Raw genomic sequence first — 13455 nt, 5'->3', positions numbered from 1 at the left:
ACAGGTGCTGGCTGGGCTGTGGCACCAGCTGCCATTTTCCCATGCAGGTTCCATACCCAGCATCACAGCCCAGAAAATTCAGTGCTGGGGCATCACATGGGCATTTCTCTGTGACAGAGCTGCCCCTGTGAGCCTGTGCCAGAGCCCACAGACTCATCTGCCTCCAAAACCCACCCGCAAGGGGCATCTTCAGTGTACTGCAGAGGAACAGTAGGAGTAGGAGCTGGGAATAAGGACAAGCAGTCTTCAGATTTGGGGAGCCCCTTCCCTGCATCCTGCAGCACTTAAAGCAAGACTGCTCCATCTTACCTGTAGTCGGGCCACACTGCAAATTATAGCAATGCTAATAATTCCAACAAATCCTGATATTAATGCTGTTACTGGGGAGCAGAAGGCAGCTTTGTACCCACAGAGGTTTCTGTTTGAAGGTGCAGTAGTCGGGCTGCCACGGGTAGCAGACCCACAGCCTGTGCACTTTTGGGCTGGAGCTGGGGGTAGCTGCCTGCCTCGGGGCCTGATCCCATCCTGCTGAAGCCAGCAGGAGCTGTGCCTCTGGCTCCACATGTCAGCAGGTATGGGAATGGATTAGCATCAGGCAGTTGGACACAGGCACCTGAACCCCTCGTCGGCGTGGGCACGGGCTGCACAGAATTTCACACGGATTCTTTTCCTTAGGTCTGGAGAGAGGTGTACAAGCAAGGCTTTTGCAGTGCAACCTCTGAGCATCCTAACAGGAACACTGCAGAGGCCACCCCAAAATCTTTGTGTTGGGTTTTCTGCTGCGCATGAAGATGCTGAGCAGCGTGCTGGACAGATGGAGATCTGCTGCCCGGCCACTGGCACCGTTTGCTGCCATTGTTGCGAGGAGGCTGAGCTCCTCTTCGTACCGTGTCTATCTCTAGTTAACCTCTAATTGGTTAGAATTAGAAAATCAGCTATTAGGATCTCATTGCAACACCCAGCCCTTGAAAATGCTTTGTTCAGCTGTGGATGTCGAGGAAAAGCTGAAATAGTTCCCTTGTTTTGAAAATCATATGAGCTGTACAGTATTTCTTCTCTACTTTCCCTGCTGCTGAGGTCTGATTTGGAGTGGGGAAAGAACTGACCCAGTACAGAACGTGTAGATGATGGCTTTAAAACAAATACACACAAAACCCAAAACACAGGGGGGATGTTTCCGTGAGGTACAGCGCTGTCCTGCAGAGCACTGGAAAACGCCTGGCATGCCCTGAGCTTTATCCAAAGAGATACTGCTTTTCACTTGTTAGAATTTATTTCCATGTCCAGGCTTGTGAGGTGGCTTCTGAGGGATCACAGTGACTTTTGTGGCCATGGGGGCATGTTAACCACTTGCACCTGTGCTCCCCACAGCACCTGAAGGTAATAATCATCTTAATTAAATAAGATGAGGACAATCATCTTAATTAAATTAACCTGTTTAAATGCACGTTGTCCTGGTAACATGTTTGGTTTTGCAAAGCTCCTCAAGCAGCCCCAGTTCTCATTCTTTTGGGAGTGGGACTTGCAGGGTGACCTGGGGACCAGTCACCTCTCTTCCACTGAGGTAAGTCCTCTTCAGGAACATCCTCATTGCAAAGGTTTTTTGTTTCTTTTTTTTTTTTTTTTTTCCCAGGCTCTGCTCGCTGGTTTCGTGTCTCCTCCTGCTTTGCCTCGTATATTTTTAAGTGGCAATTAAATAGCGCCAGGCTGATATTGGGAGGGGGGAGTGCTCCTGTCATGCAACTTGCAGGCCCAGTGCTCTGCAGCAAATCAAACAGGCTTAGAAGAGCTTTCCCCATCTTCAAATGGGGAATTTTACACTTGAAAGCCAACTTATCCACTCCATTTGCTGAGTTTTCTCTGTAACGGAGCCCTGAATAATTTAAATAACATAACATCAACATTAGGCTTCCATAGCTGCTGGTGTGTGTGTGTGAGAGAGTTGCTACTGCCAAAGGCAATTACACACAATTGCTCCAGGAAGTTCACTGTTACGTCTACTTACTTATTTAGGTTTAAACCTCGTGTTTGCTTGGTTTTTATATTGGTATTTTTGGGGGCTTTTTTTTGATTTGTGCTGCAGGAGCACCTGGAGTATTTAAAATCGGTGTGTTACGCAGGTGAATAACTGGAAAGCGCCCAAAGCACCGCTTGTGAGTCCTCAGAGTTTCCCGGTGAAGATGAAAACGCACTGCCTGCCACAAGGGACTTGTGTGAGTCATTTTTCCACAGTGAAGGTGGTCGGGCATTGCTCTGATGGGGACAAGCGAGTCCCCACAGAAGGGGGATGCTATCCTGCAGTTGTCCCATTCCACGGCACAGAAAAGAGGAGTACGGGGAATGAGCGACCCACGGGCTCTGCTGCCTCGCTGTGCCCCCCAGAAAGGGTCAGGAACTCGCACTAGGGCGGGATTCCCTCCAAAAACGGGTCTTGGACACCAGCCTGGGCAAGCCCACCAGGCTGGTGTTGCCTTCTTGGTGGCCACACCCCTCAGCAGTTTGAGTTTTCTGGGAATTCTTCACCGGAGGAGAAAAACAGGAGCGTGGGCGAGCAAAGGATGCCTGGCATCCATGGTGGCACCGGAACTGCCGTTGGAAACTGTGAGGGCGGACAATAGGGTCGAAGCTAGGGAGGTTGAACTTGCTGGTGAACCTCTGGGCACAGAATCTTTTCTAATGGTGATCATCTCTGGCCCGGGCATGCGGATGCCTCCTTTCTGCTCCTGTGCCTGGGCACCCCCAGCATGGTAACTAAACTCTTCTGCATTCACCTTTAACTGCCAGTGGCAGAAGTGGTCTCTGGTCTGCTGACCCAGATGGAGAACAGGGATTTTGCTGCCGTGATCCTGTACCAGCTGCAGCCTTTACGCCAAGATGCTCAAGAGGAAATCCTGCTGGAGCAAGGTGGCTGTGCCTCCCTCAACCGTGCTGATACAGAAAGTCTGCTCGAGAGGTTGAGAAGTCCTGGAGGTCCTCATCCTCCCCATGGATCCGGATTTGGAATCAGCATGTGTGTGTAATTCAAGAGGAGGTGAGTAAGTGGAAGTCATGGATTTTGCCAGGCTCACCACTACAGCTGGGAGAAGTAAACAAGATTTGAGTGCCCTGACCTTCCTTCAGGTATGTGCATCTATATATAGGGCTGTCTATGTATACATGTCTATATATAACGCGCGTGCATATAGCTCTGAGGATATATATACGTGAGAAATGGTTTGAAATTGCAGCAATGCTGTGAGATCATCTGCTCACACCAGCCTGTGCCAGGTGTCAGCCGGGCTGGATACAGCTCCTTAAGCGCGCGTCCCTCTCTGTGCCCCTGACCTTCAGCTTCCTCGGAAGGCGAAGGTCACCCTCCGACGTGCCACCGGCTCTGCCTCCTTCCTGCCGAACCCGATCCCGGGGCGCGTGGCCTGGATGAGCCCGCCAGCCCGAAGCACCCCTGGCACCGCTGAGGGGCGGTTCCTAGGTGGGATTTAGGGGACAGCACCGGTTGGCAGCAGCGCCGAGGGCACGGAGGGGCGGAGTTGGGGCTGCAGGCTGTTTGGCCCGCCCTAGCTTTTGTAGAAGTGAGGTTTCCCCAGCGGCCTGGGAGCTGAGAAGAGCGTAATCCATGTGGAGTTGTGCCAGGGGGATGGATGGGCTGTTGCTGCGCGGTCTCCTCCTGCCCGGCGGTGCTGTTCGGCCGTTGTCTTTGCGTTTGGGAAGGAACGTGGCCGCTGGTGCCGGGGGGCAGCTGGCAGGCGTGCGGCTCACCCTGACAGTGGCAGGAGGCTGGGGGTCGTGTACGCCCTTGCCCGGGAACGCAGGAGGATGTCGTGGATCGACAAGGACTGCCACTTTCCTGCAGGCCGTGAGATGCCCTTGGGGGTTCGTGATGGGGAACCCCCTGTTATCCCCAAGGGCTGCTCTCGGGGCCAAGCCTGGCCCCGTGAGTGAGGGAGAGCGGCCTTGCGGTTCGGGGGCTTGTCCCGAGCCCCGCTCCCGAGCCCCCTGCCCCGGGCTGGGCTGGGCGTGCAGCTGCCGTGTCACCCCCCGAACCCCAGGCGGGGGGCTGCAACCCGAGCCTGTCCCCAGGGTCCCGCAGCCCCGTGGCCTCGTCCCGGCGAGGAGGACAAGTTAATTCCCAGATAGATGCACCCCGAGCCCCGCATCTGCCGCGGGGGGGGGGGCGTGGGGCCGGACACAGGTGCGGGGCCGCCACCCGGTTATAAATAGCGGGGAGGGGCGGCCCGGCTCCCCCCGTGCTCGGTTCCCCGCTCTAGGGCTTGGAGCGGAGCGGGATGCGGCGCCCTCCCTCCCTCCTCCCGCCCGCCGGCAGCATGAGCCCGTCCTTCCTCCTCCTCCTCCTCCTCCTCGCCCTGCCCGCCCGCGCCCGGCGAGAGCAGGTGCCCGGCGGGGCGCAGCGGGGCCGCAACGCCCCCGCGTCTTCCTCCTCCTCCTCTTCCTCCTCCCCGGCGGCGGCGGGGCCGAGCCGCTTCCCGCGGAGCCGCCCGGATCGGCGGCGGGGCCGGCTGTACTGCCGGGTGGGCATCGGCTTCCACCTCCAGCTGCACCCCGACGGCCGCGTGGACGGCGCCCACGACGCGAGTCCGCTCAGTGAGTGGGGAGCGGGAGGTCTGGGGGGCCGCTGCGCCCGGGCCGGGGGAGTGGAGCTGAGCATCCCTATCCTTGCGGTCTTCCCCTCCCCGCGGGGGTGACAGAGCCCCCTCGCTCCTGTCGCCCTCACCTGGGGTGAACCGCAGCCCTGGCGGGCCCGGGAAGGGGCGTTTGAGGTGTCGGGGGGATGGGGGGGCCCTGAGGGGCCGTTCTGAGGGGGCCGTGGGAGCTCCCCGTCTTCCTCTGGGAAGTGCCACCTGGGGGTTTGCCCGGCCCAGGGAAGTGAGTCCGTGGGGATGGTGTGAGAGCGTGAGGTCTGTCCTCCCACCACAGCCAGGCACCTGGGGGAGAAGATGCTGCCCCTTTTCGGTCCTTTCCCTGTGGGACTTTTCCATCCCTCTCTCTGCATTCTCATTCTCCCAGCACAGTGATAGGATATATTCAGTTTAAAAATAGGACTGAGGCTGACGTTCCCCTGAGAGAAAGCTGTGCTAACTCATGGCTTATCCTCTGGTCGGCATATATTTGCCATGATATCCTGCTAGAGGGAATGAAATGGCAGGTGGGGATGAAAAATCACTTCAAGAGCCCGAGGGCTCGGGCCCGAGGTGACCCTGGCAGCGTGCGTGGCTCAGCTGTTGGGAGCGTTCACAGAGCGGCCGCCACATCTGCCCAGCACCAAAGAATTCGGGGCCCAGACCGTGCCTTGACCCCAGGAGGGAGAACAACCCCTGGGCAGGAATGCTGGGAGCCCGGGAGCTTCACCGCTCGAGGCTTCACAGGCACAGCAGGCACATGGCCTAGAGGGGTTTCGAGGATGTACAGGAAAACGGGGCACCCACGCCACGGCTGTTTTGGGGGACACGGGTTTGGAAGGGCTGGCAGAAATTTGGTGCTACAGCTGTCCTGCAGAGACCTGAATTATGTGGAGTTCCTTCCTCCTTAACCTGAGATATCCCCCCCGGAAAGGCCAGGGCGACACCAGCTCCACGTGTCGGAGCAGAGCCAGCCCTGGCTGGGGACGTGTGCTGGTGAGGAGAGGGCTGTGCCGGGGTGTCGTGGTGAGGAGACCCTCAGGAGGAAGAAGCTGGTTTTTGGCAGGGAAAGCCCAGTTTTGGCCCCCGGGAAATTGGGCTTCACCCCAGGCAACGCCAATAAGGAGGAGTGTGTCTGCCATGGCAGCAGGGCCGCCCCGCAAAAGGCAGGGGGTTTTGGGGTGCCCTTGAGAACAGCCGGGTGTTTGACAAGGGGATTACCTTGCCGCTATGAAGCTGCAGACCCTTGTGGCTTGTGGCACATGGGGTGAGGGGCGAGGCAGCCCAAAACTGCCCCAAAGTGCCCTCCAGGCTCTTGGTGCTGGGACTTGGGTGCCTCAGGGGGATGCGCTTCCTCCTTAAAATAAACATGGGAAGTGGTGATCCGATACCCAGCCTTGGGGGATTTAACATGGCTTCGTGTTTGCTCCTGGCATGTTAATCCCACGGCCCTTTGGGGGCCAGGAGATGCTCTGCCTGGGGCTGCAGAGCCCCTGAGGCCGCAGCTGGGCAGCAGTGCCAGTCCCCCAGGGTGTGAAGGGTATGCTGGGGACACGGGACTGCTCCCCAGCTGGCAGGGCTTGGGGGGACGCCCGGCCCTCTGCTCCAGTTACCCCACGTGCCTTGGGGAGGTGATGTGTCGGTGCTGTTGCTGAGGGATGCTCAGAGGTAGCAGTTCTTCTGTCAGAGGAGTTGCAGGTCCTGCGTGCCCCGGCTGGGGTCAAAACCCCATCATGCTCAGAAAACTCCCATTTTTTCTATGGCTGGGTTGCACAGTGCCGCGTCCCCGAGCCCTGCTGAGAGGACCAGCGTGTGGGGGAGCATGAGCAGTACCTCCAGTCCCAGCTGGCTTGCGTGACACTGACTTCCTGATTTCGGTGTCTGTGGGATGAGGATGGGCAACTCTGATCCCAGCAGGCTGGTGTAGGTACGTGGGACTTTTCCCACCTTTGGGAGCGGTTTCCCCGGGGGTTAACTCGTTCTACCACAGCCCAGTCAGGAATTGTGCTCCAAAATGGAACTTTAAAACAGCCCCAGGTCCCAACCACCACCCTGTATCCATCCCAGAGTGGATGGAGGCCGCTCTGTGAGGTAGAGGGATGGAGCAGGAGCTGGGTGGAGCCAGGCAGACGAGGAGCAGGGACGTGGGAGAGGAAATGCAAATCTATCAGACTAAGTTGTATTTGTTTTTTCTCTGTCGCACCGATGTGAAAAGAACTGTGATTTATTCTGGGATTTCTGTCATCCTAGGTATTTTGGAAATATTTGCTGTGTCTCAGGGGATTGTAGGAATACGAGGAGTTTTCAGCAACAAATTTTTAGCGATGTCAAAAAAAGGAAAACTCCACGCAAGTGTAAGTAACACCCCAACCCCCACCCCCCCTTATCAGTATGTGCTGTTTGTTAAAGGCTTGGTGACACCTCCACGTGTCGGCACAGCGACGCGTTCCCCTCGGGCTGCCGAGCTGGCGCCGCGCAGACAGAGAGGGGACAGGTGGAGCTGAAGCCCCCCTCCCCAAAGCCCACCTTCCTACTTAGCGCATTTAGCCGTGCAAAGTGGGCCTTTTTGTGTGCGGTAGGGCATTTGCATCAGCAGAGCCTGTTCTTTGAGCGCGGCTGGGTTATTTTTAGCCACTTCTGCAGCAGATCGCGCAGAAGGGTTTAGCCAAATGTCTCCCGGCGAGCAGCACGTGTGGCGCCGGCAGCCCTGGGGCTCGGGCTGCCTTTGCCCTTGGAGACAGAGAACCCTGGAGAGGCTCGGGCAGGTGAGGTCCAGACTCTCCAGGTATGTCGCAGCTCGAGCGGAGAGATCCTGGGTAACTTTTCTTTGCGGGATGTTTTCCTGAAGGCTGAGGTTTCCTGCAGGTCTCATTATGACTTTTTCCCCAGCTTTCTGTGTCGAATGAATCCATAAGTTTATTTCACTGCTTGTTTCAGCCTCAGGAGCCTGCTTCCCTCTTTTCTTGTTGTCAGTTCCAGAGATCACTTAAACAAACACAGCGCGCTGTGCTTACACAAAAGTCAGCGCCTTTGAAAGGCGTGTGTATACGTATGCCACGCCAAGAAGGGCATTTTTAAAGCAGCATCTCAGTGTCCCTGAGGGGGGTTCCCAGAGACGCCTGGTCAGGGCTGAAGGCTGGGGAAAGGGAAAGAGCAGTTGCCCACCCCGCAGTCCCGAGAAAAGCCTCCTGGTCCCAGAGCGAATGTCACGGATGTGCTTGCGCTGCCCGAGACTGCAGATCGCTGCCAGGGAGATTTATGAACTCGCCTCTCTCTCCCTTTAAGTCTTTTTGGAGTGTTGCTCCTGAAGCCTATTGATGCTTAAAGGATGAGCATGTTCTTGCTTATTTAAAAAAAATAAAGTAGGAGCAGGAATAGTATCTAGGAGAAAAGGGGAATGGTTCCATGAAGGAAAACAGGAGAGGAGGGGGAAACAGGCAGAGAGCGATTGCCGGACCCTCCAGAGCCTTCCCTTCTGGTGTACAATGGGCCTCTTATCTGAGCTGAAGCCTTGATTTATGCCCTGGCATAGGCAGAAATTAAATCAAGCCTTGTTGGTGCATGGTTAATTGTTGACACACAAAGGGCAGGGCCAGAGAGGGACCTCAGTCAGGAGGGTCAGGGCAGGGGTGAGGACACATGATGCCCCGTTCGGGTGAAAGCTGCAAATTTGTAGAAACTTGACCCAAATGTCTAAAGATTGCTGGACTAAACAATGCCAATAATGCAAACCCGGCATCTGTTGTTTCCTGCGCTGGCAGGATTGAAGTTATTTCATGGCCTAATGAGTTCTGAGCAGTACAAAGCATGTCCTGTGCCCGTCACTCAGGACAGCACTTTGATATGGGAGTCAGGCCGGGGACTTCGTGCTGAACCACAGACAGAAGTCATTCCTGCAGGAATCTGGGCTCCTTCAAAACTCACTCTCGGGCTCAGCTCCATCCCAGATTGGTGTTTTACAGACGCTCTCCTCCTCTTTCTTTTCTTCTTTTTTATGCCAGCTTAATTAAATTACTGAGTGGTTCATTTTTAGAGGCACCAGCTTCAGAAAATGACAGTTATCCCGGCAATTATCAGTTGCGTGCACAGATGGCTTTTTCCTCGTTGATAAATCCTTGCTCTCCTGTTTGTCCATTTTTAGCACGGAGCAGGTGGGAGGGGTTTTGTACCCGTCCAGCATGGACCCCAGGGGACAGATTTGCCCAGGTAATTCTCCTTTTCCAAGAGTTGCAAGAAAGCTGCATTCCTTGCTGGGGCAAATCTCTGCTCAACTGGATTTTGAAATTTAATTGACTTCAGGACTGTTCTTGGTGATTGTCTCTGGAGCTTTGCAGAGCAAATCCAATGCCAGCCACGTGCTGTGGCTGCCCTGCCTGCCCTATGCGGGGAAAAAATGGCTTTTCCAGACTGGAGCGGTGCAGTGATGATGAGCTGAGAGGCCGGGATGTGGGGAAGTCTGACAGGATCATGGTGAGGCAGCTGTTGATGCATTTCGCAGGGCAGGGGCTCCCCTCCGCACGTGGGACATCCTGCCTGAGCACTGCCGCATGCACTGGGGCTTCAGAGAGCGCCAAGGGTCAGCAAAGCCTTGCTGGGGAAGGTGAAGGCACGTGTGCGGGGGAAACAGCAGGGAGGGTGCATGAAAGAAAAAGAGCGCAAACGAGACACGGAGGTGATGTCCCTCAGAAGCAGCAAGCTAAGGAACACCTAATTCCAAGTGCTGTGAGGCAAAATGTGCGTGGCAGGTTGTGGGCTCTGTCATTTGTGCTGTAAGGCTCAACTTTGGTTAAATTTGGGCTTTCAAACACTCTCCTTGGTTACAAAGTCCTGGGTGGGTCTTGTTCCCAGTCACTGGTTTTGAAGTTGGAGAGCTCAGCGTCTCCTCTGTGTCAGTGGTTTGGAGGTGTTGCTGTGAAATGGAGCTGGGGAAGCTTTTGGGGCACTGGGTACCATGCCCAGCATCGGGTTAAAGCATGGCAGAGGATTTGGGAGGGGCTGCTGGAAGCCATAGCCGGGAGTCCCAGGGCCGTGGGCACATAGGTGGGGTGCTAGGCTCGGCTGTTTTGTTTTGGAGCATTCTTTTTGGAGAGAAGGGAACTGCTGGGACAGGAGGCAAGGGCACTACTGGGGCAGCCCAAGCCTTTTTATTCCCAAGAAAGCCCAAACCTGGGTGGCAAGCAGCTACTGAAGTATCTGCATTGGGGGTTTTCCAAACAGTCAGGTGCTTGGCACCTTCGGTGTTGGTGTCCCGTGTTTCCACCCTCTCCTTAGGGCCTGGTTTTGGGAGACAGCCCGACCAGCAAGCACTGGGGGAGGGGGGGGTGTGTATAGCACCTGGCCTTTGCGAGCGGTGTCCCCTCCTTCCCCGCAGGCCCGCTTCACGGTGGACTGCCATTTCCGGGAGCGCTTCCAGGAGAACAGCTACAACACCTACGCCTCGGCCGTGCATCGCAGCCCTCGCTCGGGGCGCCAGTGGTACGTGGCCCTCAACAAGCGGGGCAAAGCCAAGCGGGGCTGCAGCCCCCGTGCCCGGCCCCAGCACGTCTCCACGCACTTCCTGCCCCGCTTCTGGCAGCCACAGGCCCCCGAGCTCGCCTTCACCGTTGCTCTGCCCGAGAAGAAGCCCCCGCCGCCAAAGCCCAAGGTCGCCCCGTCCCCGCCTCGGAAGAGCCCCAGTCCTGTCAAGTACCGGCTGAAGTTCCGCTTTGGGTAGTGCCACGGCGGGGATGCTGCCGCTGGAGAGAGACCAGGCACCGGGGAGCTTTCGGGGCTGACCCCGTGGGAGACCCGTGTCTCCCTCTGCAGATGGACACGGGAAAGCTCCCAGGTGGCCGTGCTGGGCTCGAGGCCTCCTCTTAACCGCACAAACTGGGCGACGTCCCTGGAGGCGTGTGCGAGATGAGCAGCTCGGGTGTGCCAAAGAGAATTCCTACGGTGAACTGCAAGCGCTGGACGGACCTCGGGTTAGCGTTCCGTTGTTGAAAGAACCAGAAAGGTACCTCTATAGCGAACATATTCTCTTACCTTATTTTCACTAGTGACTCCTTTGACAATCATCATCATACGAGAGAGATGTTCAGAGCCAAGTGGTTTTCTTTGTTTTTCTCGTGTCTCCTTCTTGCTGCACTTTTTCTTCTGACCATACCTCAGGCACCTTACACCCAGGTGTGTCCCTTTCCCTTCTATTAGAAGCCAGCTCTTCCCTTCCACAAATAAAACAGAGACCAAGCCCTGCGAATTCAGTCGCCTTATCTGTGGTATGAGGTGGTCTTCAAACTCCTTGTTGGCAATAATAGATGTGTATATATATTTTGTGAGGATTGCAGACATGGGGAGGGTGGCTGTTTGCAGCCCGCCCCGGTGGTCTCTCCTGTTCTTCCCTGGACAGCTGGAGGAGCGAGCCCCTTCCTGTCCAGCCAGGTACGGATTCAATGCCTGCTTTAAAATACCTCTGCCACGATGTCGGGGCATTCCTGCTCCCTGGAGGAGTCCCTCCACAGCTATCCCCACAGGACAGGGATGCCTGTAGCCCCCAGGTGCCCACCGGTTTTGTCCAACAGTTTTTGCTGCTGATTTATTTTGTGGCTCTCAATATGTTTGCAGAGGCAGGGAGCAAGGTTTTTATCTTACAGTGAGTGTGGCAATAAATGCTGTTACAGCTGCTCGTCTCTTCGGGAGTGTTTTTCCCACCCAGGTTGCCTGATGGCCCTGATGTTGAATTGTTTCTCCGTCGTGGTGTGATCTGTGGAATAGTTGTGCACATGGAGTTTGTAATCAGTGTTTAGCAGTGTTTCTGTGTGTACAGGCACTGGTAGCATTGAACCTCACCGGTGAAGCCTTAATAGGAGCCCAGGTGGGCTCAGGTTGGTGGAACCCCTCAGGACCTGAGCCCTGCCAGCGTCCATCAGAAATAATTAGCCTTCTCTCTACATCTGATTGTGGTACAAATGGCTGTTTCCATTGGAATCGTGGTCCTTTGCCTTTGTCATCTTTCTGGCAGCCCCTGGCCAGACATGCATGCTCCACGTGTGAGGATGGATGGGGACGCTGGAATAAAACAGTTGTTTCATTTTATAACCTGATTGTGTGATCTCTTGCCTTGTCTGTGCCTTCTTTTCTTCCCCTGAAAGAAATAAAAAAAAGAAAAGGAGTGCTGCAAAATTGGCTGCTCCATGTGTTTCTGCCGGATCGGGGTTGGCCAGCGCGCTGTCGGTGATGGGGCGGAGCGGAGCCGAAGGGACGTGTGTGCTCCCTTTGCTGTGCCCCCAAACTGTGTCCCGGGCTGTCCTTCCCTATGGCTCCTCTGGGGCAGCAGTTTGGACCTGGGTCACGGCAGGGTCAGGCGTGCAGGGGTGTCCTGCGCTCCCCATGGCTTCCAGCCGGACAAAATCCAAGTAATTAGTGCTCAGTTCGTCTCAGTGAGCTAATGGAACTGGAACCTTTGCAGGTGCTGCCCCAGCCCAGGCAGGTATGTGGAGCTCCCGGGCAGGTAAGGGAGAAGGGAATGTGCTGGTCTTGCTGCCACCGCATCGTCTCAGAGGAAAAAAGGTATTGGTTTAATCCCGTTTTACAGAAAACTCTTACAAGGGCGGGGGCGGGGAAAGAGAGAGGCAAAAGCTGATGTTTTGCTGTTGTGGTAATAATTAAAACACAGTCATGCTATTGAAACAAACAGGTCTGTGCCAGGGAGCAAGCAGGGTCAGGGAATCCAGCAGACACTCCCTGTTCCTGTCGGACACCCTTCTTTAAGGGAATTCACTGGGCTTGCTTAGCAGCAGGGGACTAAAGGCCTGAGAATATGGTTAATATTTCTTTTAAGTTTAAAATTTAAATTGATTTTTGGGGGTGTTTTTTTTCCATTTTTCTTTTCAGCCACCTCAGAGGTACTGCTGTGGTGCTGGAGAAAACAAGCCAGAAACCAAAGAAGCTCAAGAAGATCCCCAAGTTCCCTTCCAGACAGTTGCTGCCTTCAGAGGAGGCACAAATCCACGAGGAACAGAGGAAGGGGATTCAGGGAGTACAGCAGAGTGCAGTGAGCTGGCACTGTCCCCCAGGTCCTTGATTTTGGAGATATTCCTTGACATTCTGAGAGGAAAAAGCCTTCCTATCCTTTTCCACCCCTGCCGGGGGTATATGTCTTGTTGCAGATCCCCCAAAAGGATTTGTGTGTCCTGAATGCATGGCTCGGAAGGAACATCCTTTAGCAGGAGCAAGAGGAAGAGGGTTTTTTATGGAGCTGGCGAGTATGGGCAGGTGAGAAAAGAGAAATGAACAAATACAAGACTTGAAGGGTCCCTTACGGTGCCTCGGGCATCCCCGGGAGAGCTGGGGGTGGGGCTGTGACCAGGGCAGGGTGTGCGCAGCCCCCTAAACCCCACCCCCAAAAGGAACCCCAAAGAGCCCTCTCGCAGGATCGGAGGATCCGCACCCGCAGGTGAGCGTGGCTCCGGTGGGACGGCTCCGGGAGCTGCCGGGGCGGTCTGGGGCTCGGCTCCCGGGCGTGGCCGGGCTCGCTGAGCAGCGCTCGGTGCCCGTTCCGTGCGGGGTGGGGCTCGTCCGCATCTTCCCACTTCTTCCCTGGGGAACGATCACCCGGCGGCTCCGCCCGTCCCCGGGAGGGAGGAGGCGCAGGTCTTGACACCCCGGAGCAGGGCTGGAGTCCGTCGGCAGGAGGTGGCCGGGGAGCCTTGGGGGGCACCGGGGCGGGCACGGCGGCGCTGGGCGTTCCTGGGTCGGCCCGAGAAGCGTCGCCGAGCCGGGAGTCACCCGGAACCAGGGAGCGGCTCTCCCGGCCAGCCCGTCCCGTGCGCACCTCTGGCTT

General features: G+C 56.1%; 1 protein-coding gene across 5 annotated transcripts; it reads left to right on the top strand.

Moving 5' to 3' along the window:
• Positions 1-1464: 1464 nt before the first annotated feature.
• Positions 1465-11656, top strand: FGF5 (fibroblast growth factor 5). Of its 5 annotated transcripts, none has more exons than XM_058420671.1 (7): positions 1465-1564; positions 2084-2213; positions 2785-3031; positions 6885-6988; positions 8776-8840; positions 10006-10109; positions 10210-11656. In XM_058420671.1, the coding sequence occupies exons 3-7, from the start codon at positions 2986-2988 to the stop codon at positions 10491-10493; spliced, it is 603 nt and encodes a 200-aa protein (XP_058276654.1). In that variant the 5' UTR covers positions 1465-1564; positions 2084-2213; positions 2785-2985; the 3' UTR covers positions 10494-11656. The 5 variants fall into 5 exon arrangements, with proteins under 5 accessions (XP_058276654.1, XP_039920679.1, XP_058276656.1 ...); XM_058420673.1 differs by having other exon boundaries at positions 1478-1564; positions 2121-2213; XM_058420672.1 differs by having other exon boundaries at positions 1478-1564; positions 2121-3031.
• Positions 11657-13455: the final 1799 nt, after the last annotated feature.

This window comes from Hirundo rustica, chromosome 5, assembly GCF_015227805.2.
Source record: "Hirundo rustica isolate bHirRus1 chromosome 5, bHirRus1.pri.v3, whole genome shotgun sequence".
NCBI lineage: Eukaryota > Metazoa > Chordata > Aves > Passeriformes > Hirundinidae > Hirundo > Hirundo rustica.
This window is presented reverse-complemented; position numbering and strand designations above follow the sequence as displayed.

What these genes read in the sequence shown, in the direction of transcription:
- FGF5 (XM_040064743.2), top strand. Translation starts at nt 4,323, where the DNA reads ATGAGCCCGTCCTTCCTCCTCCTCCTCCTCCTCCTCGCCCTGCCCGCC. An exon ending in CCACGACGCGAGTCCGCTCA is followed by an intron (nt 4,600 to 6,884) that starts GTGAGTGGGGAG and finishes CTGTCATCCTAG; the next exon opens with GTATTTTGGAAATATTTGCT. An exon ending in AAGGAAAACTCCACGCAAGT is followed by an intron (nt 6,989 to 10,005) that starts GTAAGTAACACC and finishes CCTTCCCCGCAG; the next exon opens with GCCCGCTTCACGGTGGACTG.